This window comes from Priapulus caudatus, unplaced genomic scaffold (genome assembly GCF_000485595.1).
Source record: "Priapulus caudatus unplaced genomic scaffold, Priapulus_caudatus-5.0.1 Scaffold1154, whole genome shotgun sequence".
Lineage (NCBI taxonomy): Eukaryota > Metazoa > Priapulida > Priapulimorpha > Priapulimorphida > Priapulidae > Priapulus > Priapulus caudatus.
The window spans coordinates 39,740-45,806 of NW_014578215.1; the positions used below are offsets into that span (position 1 = coordinate 39,740).

The following is a 6,067-nucleotide window of genomic DNA, read 5'->3' on the forward strand; positions in this document are numbered from 1 at the left end:
GTTGGGGGCACTATGCTGTCATAGTGCCCCCAACAACAGGCATTACATATCATAGATTAATACTGGTTAAAAACATATTCACAGTTTTCATACAGTGTTTTTGGTAACACGCCGTGCGTAAATCGTATACTTACGTTAGACAAAAATTAAACACTTAATATTAAAATTAAAATTTAATTTTCGTCGGTAGTTTGTGCTTTCAATAATTTATCTACGTCATTGCAAATTTTTCGAAGAAGCCCTCTTAACATGCACATTTTTAATTTCACTGCACAATAGAATAGAGATGGAGTTTATGAATGCTTTAGCTATTAAATTATCGCAACAGTAATAGCGGTTTCCGAAATAAAAGAACAATATTAGAAGATGAATACGTAATAATACTAACGTATAGTGCGCCAGCGAAGTCCATCAATATTATTTACTATCCAAATTAATTTTACATAATATATGACCCACCCGTGTAATATATTAGCTAGATAGGACACCATCGCGTCAATAGAATTTCAAGACTCGATAATTACGTTTTCGACGTCTTTCGTTATACGTAGGATACGTACCTTATATACGTACCTTAATACGTACGTTATACGTACCTTAATTCACATTAAATTATTAAACATGGAGAACATTTATTTTTGGCGACAGGTCGAACAACAAAGATGTCGTCGTCGTCGTCGTCGTCGACTGCCGTCCTCGCTTCGCAGCCAAAAGAACTGAAGCCCGTCGTTCAGACGTCGGCAAAGATGAAATCGAAGCGTCTGCTCCGGACGCCGAAATGCGCGCGCTGTCGTAACCACGGCGTCGTGTCGTGCTTGAAAGGTCACAAACGATACTGTAGGTGGCGCGACTGTCAGTGCGCCAACTGTTTACTCGTCGTGGAGCGACAGCGCATCATGGCGGCACAGGTGGCGCTGCGAAGGTACGAATGTCGCGCCAGGTAGCATGAATGTCCGAGTGAACGTGAGATGTTAAAAATGTGGGCTTTCTGCTGCGTTCATGTTTAAATGTGGGAGGCATGCAATACTGCTCATATGGTTAATTAAAAGTGAGATGTCGTGCTGCTCTTATGTTATTTTGGCAGTACGTATCGTAATATTTTAGCTTACGCGTATAATCATTATAAGATATTATACATAATAGCAGATAAATAACGAATGACTTTGAAGAATAACTTTCGAATTTCCATTCGTTTCCATCCGTTTTATATTCACGCACTTCTACAGGCAACAGTCGCAGGAGCAGAAGAAGGATGGAGAGACGGAGAATAAAGCTGAGAAAGAGAAACCTGCCAGTGCGGCGGAGGCGGCTAAGAAGATCGCTGCCGCCAAACGCGCGTCTGCTCAACTCGCTGCGAAGCCAGCGAAGAGCAGTGGCTCCATCTCGCGGGATATTTTGCAAAGTACGGACTGTTAAATCGGGAGGTTTTATATTTGCTATGTCGGTTATCAAATCTTGGAGGTGGCGGCGGTGATGAAGTTTGTGATGTTCAGTATTAATGGTCAGGTTTGCGTGTCAATAAACTCGTAATCATATCCAATTACTTGGAAACAGCGGGAGTAAAAGAGAGTAAGATAGATATAGAAAGATAGAGAGAAATAGAGAGATATATAGGTAGAGAGAGAAATCAAGAGAACGAGAGAGAGAGGAAGAAAGAAAGAGTGAGAGAGAGAGAGAGAGAGAGAGAGGACGAGAGAGAGGAGAGAGATAAAAAGAAGAGAGAAGAGAGAGAGAGAGAGAGAAGAGAGAGAGAGATTAAAAGGAGAGCCGATGAGGAGAGAGATGCGAGCCGCGAAAGAAAGAGAAGAGATGAGATAGAGAAGAGAGAGAGAAAGAGAGGAGAGAGAGCGAGAGAGAGCGAGAGAGAGAAGAAGAGAGAGAGAGAGAGTGAGAGAGAGAGAGAGAAGAGGAGAGAGAGAGAGCGAGAGAGAGAGAGAGAGAGAGAGAGAGAAGAAAGAAAGAGCGAGAGAGAAAGAGAGAGAGATAGAGAAGAGAGAGATCGCGGAGCGCAAGCGAGAGAAGGGGGAGATATAGAGAGAGAGAGCAAAGAGAGAGAGAGAGAGAAAGAGAGAGTGGAGAGGCGCGAGGGGAGAGGAGATAGAGATAGAGAGAGAGAAGAGAGCAAGGAGAGAGAGAGAGAGAGAGAGAGAGAGAGAGAGAGAGAGGAGAGAGAGAGAGGGGATATAAGAAGATAGAGAGAGAGAGAGAGAGAGGGGGAGATAGAGAGAGCAGCGAGAGAGGAGAAGAGCGAAGAGAGAGAGAGAGAGAGAGAGAGAGAGAGAGAGAGAGAGAGAGAAAGAGAGAGAGAAAGAGAGAGAGAAAGTCATGACAACGACCATACCTACACAGTGTTGATTCTCGCTTCCTTCACCACCAGGCTGCAGATCAGCGCGCTACCGCTTCCCAGCGTCCGATAACACGCGACAGACGCTGCCATTCATGAGTGAGAGGATGAGGAAGCGACGCGCCTTCGCCGACAAAGAACTCAACGATATCATGTACGAACAGGAGCGACACCTAGCGGCGGAAAAATCGCACCTGGCCGCGTCGCTGCAGCTCCCAGACGCGGCGATGGTGGCGGCGCGTGGCGGCGGCGGTGGTGGGTTAACTCCGCAGGATTTTCTCATGCGGACCTTTCCTCAGCTGAATGCGAGCGTGCTGGAACTGATCTACCAAGCATGCGGTGGCGATCTACAGAAAACTATAGAGAAGATCGTGATAAGCAGTTCCGGTGCCGCCTACTCGCTGGACAGCCGGTCGTCGCCAGCGAAATTTCTCACTGCCGACATGCAGCAGTGCTGGCAGCGGCAGCAGCAGCAGTTGTTGTTGTCCGGGAGAATCTTCTACCCACTGCCGCCAGGTGGCGCCTGCTCTCGGAGCAGCGTGTGTGTGAGTGAGATGGATGGAGGGTTGGCACGCGGGGATAGAACGGGTTCGATTCTAAGCGAGATTCTACAAGAACGCTCGGCGTTTTCCGCCGTCAAGTCGGCAGTGGGTGGACTACAGGATTCTGGCGTTACGACTCAGTGTATATCGCAGAGCGGGAACGACGAAGATTTATCGAAGCAACGAGGACAATCGTGGCTTTCATTTTCAGTGGATTCGATAATTGGGAAAAAATAATCCGTTAAAGGGATTGCAGTATGAATATTATTTGTAATATACTACGTGACTTGGTTGCTTTCTTTCGTCTGTTCTAATTGAAATTTGAATTTTGTATTTTCGTGTTTTGCGAAAATAAAAACATGTATATAACCATCTTTACAAGAATTAATCTTTATTTAGTAATATCAGACCGCCAACCAGATTTATAATTGATGATAAAATTTGATTTAGCGACTGATTATATATTTACAATAAGATCCATGTAATAAATTGTCATTGAAATAATGATTATAACAAGAGTATTATTTAATTCTATAATAAGTGCTTATAACAGCTTTATTTATGCCAACATTTAGAATAGTATGGTAACTATAGGGGGTCTTCATTCATGCTGGAAGAATTGAAACTTGATACACTAAACTCACAAAATATGGCTCCTCTGGTGAGAAAATACGCATGCGCGAACACACTAACGTAGCCAGATTATGTACTGACTGGCATATGCAGCGAGTACCTTACATGCAACGTCTTCTTCCTAGTTCTTAAAAGAGGTCTACTGATGGAATTTTATCACATAAATCTATGCTAGAATACCTCCTCTCCATTTTAAATGCATAATCTTTGCAAAATATTATTCTTCTCATGAGATAATGCGCATGCGCGAGCAACCATTTCAGGCCTCCAGTACTGACTGAAGAAACCTGCATAATATAGCTGGGTGAGAGATAGAGAGGTGTGAGAGACTGAGGAAAGGCGTCATGGAAGATAGCTGAGAGGCGGTAGAAAAACAATGAAGCTGAGAGAGGGACAAGGGAGGCAAGGGAAATGACAGGATTGGGTGAAGTAGGAGTTTTGCACCCTACAGGCTAGGGCGCTCTCCTAATTATAAACACAGGGCTACTGATAAGAATTTATTACATAGATCTATGCTGAGATACCCCCTGACCATATTAAATGCATATTAATCACAAAATATAACTTCTCTGGTGAGATATTGCGCATGCGCTAACACCCTAACGTAGCCAGATTTTGTACTGACTGGTATATGCAGTGTGCACCTTACATGCAAGATAATTTTCCTATTTCTTAAGAGAAGTCTACTGATAAAATTTTATCATATAAATGTATGCTAGAATACCTCCTCTCCAATTTAAATACATAACCTTCGCAAAATATTGCAATATATACACTTTATTATTGATTCATTGATTTATTGTGAACACTTCTTGTACACTTCATTGTGAATCTTTTTGTGAATATAGGGCTATTTATTTAGCCACGTGATGATTTACTCGTGTGTTGTTTCTATCACTCTCATACTTGGTCATAACTTTGCGTAACATAGCGGAACATGTAGCGCGCATACCTTCCACACGTGACCTCACTCTCTTTCTCGAATTGCGGGCTGTGATCATAATTGACGTTGACGACGCTGACATACACATGCGCGCGGCTGTCTATTTCTCTCTCTCTCTCTCTCTCTCTCTCTCTCTCTCTCTCTCTCTCTCTCTCTCTCTCTCTCTCTCTCTCTCTAGGTCATCCTCTCATCTCTCTCATCTATCTCTCTCTCTCGCTCATACTCTGACTCTCTCTCTTTATCTCTCTTTCTTCTCTCTCCTCTCTTCAATCCTCTAATCGGTCTCCTACTCTCAGTCCGTACTACTTCACTCACTCTTCCCCTCTCATTCGACTCCCCTCTCTCTCTCAAATTCGCCTCTCATCATATTCTCTTCTCCCGTCCTCCTCGCTCCATCTCTCTCGTCTTCTCTCTCTCTCTCTCTCTCCTCTCTCATTTCCCGAACGTCTTCCCTTCTTTTTTTCCCACGGCCGTTCCAATCTCCCCGCATTTTTTGTCGCGCTCGTCTCCCCTCCGGCTCGTGATACTCGTCTTCATCGCATCCTCCTCGATCTCCTTCTCTCTCTCTCTCTACCCTCCCTCTTTCATATCTTGCCGTCGTATGTCTCCTTTCTCTCTTCTTGGCTCCGCTCCTCTCTCTCCGTCGCTCCCTCTCCCTCGCTCTCTATTTCTTTATTAATCTTTCCCTCGGGGGCTCCTCCGATCTCCATCGCTTATGTCCCCTTTCTTTCTCTCTCTCTCTCTCTCGTGCGCGATTTCTAATGAACAATCCGCGTGGATTAGAATATACACATATTACATGTAATATAGGTAGGCCTATATAGATCAGGAGTGAAATAATAGAGACAGGCATCTCTAGCGCTAATTATGCTCATTAGATTCATATAATTCTCTATTATCAACGACTGATTTTAAGATATATCCACCACAATATACTGGCACAGATATAAATTATAATATACATACCTGATATACATATAAGTATTATTTTATTAGATGCTGTGAGTCTGTACACTTTGGTGTAATACTATATATGTACCTTCGGGTACATATTTAGTCCTTGATACGACAACGACCCTTGAGGCGTACTATGTAAGCCAAATTCATCGGCTAGTGGCGCAGCGTGATCGTTTATGAAGTACCGAAACGTAACGCCTTTATACGATAATTCTGGTAAACAAGGGCTACCGATTTTGTGAACTGGGTCCTCCTTCGTTGCGTCGATCGTTTTCCTTTGATATTGACGTTCTAAAGGTTAGTCGTGGGATATCTTATATTAGAATAGGTGTTATTAGATATAAGTTGTTTGGTTTATGTTGAGATGAACTCTACAGTTGTATAGCTCCCTCAAGAGGTTGTACGAATGTCATCTGCTGCTGTGTGTTGAATTTGTTGTCACATTTTACTTTTGATTTTGATCAAACCTCTGGCATCTTGTATGGCTCTTATAGTGCTTCATGAATCATCTTTTATGTTTTACATCCCGGTAAACTTGAAGTGTGGGTTATCCGTCCACTCTGGGACTGTCTAAGTTGCTCAATTGATTTAAGTGGGATGAAAATACATTGATACGTATGAAGAACTGAAATATTAATATTAAATTAG

At 43.1% G+C, this 6,067-nt stretch overlaps 1 protein-coding gene across 1 annotated transcript in view; it reads left to right on the forward strand.

The window, feature by feature from the left end:
• LOC106815594 (doublesex- and mab-3-related transcription factor 2-like) overlaps window positions 1-3,270 on the forward strand; it is a 6,840-nt gene extending 3,570 nt beyond the window's left edge. The window contains exons 2-4 of the mRNA XM_014820073.1: window positions 649-922; window positions 1,227-1,402; window positions 2,378-3,270. Coding sequence (XP_014675559.1) covers window positions 663-922; window positions 1,227-1,402; window positions 2,378-3,123 — 1,182 coding nt within the window. The 5' untranslated portion in view covers window positions 649-662 and the 3' untranslated portion in view covers window positions 3,124-3,270. The remainder of the gene's footprint in view (window positions 1-648; window positions 923-1,226; window positions 1,403-2,377) is intronic.
• Window positions 3,271-6,067: the final 2,797 nt, after the last annotated feature.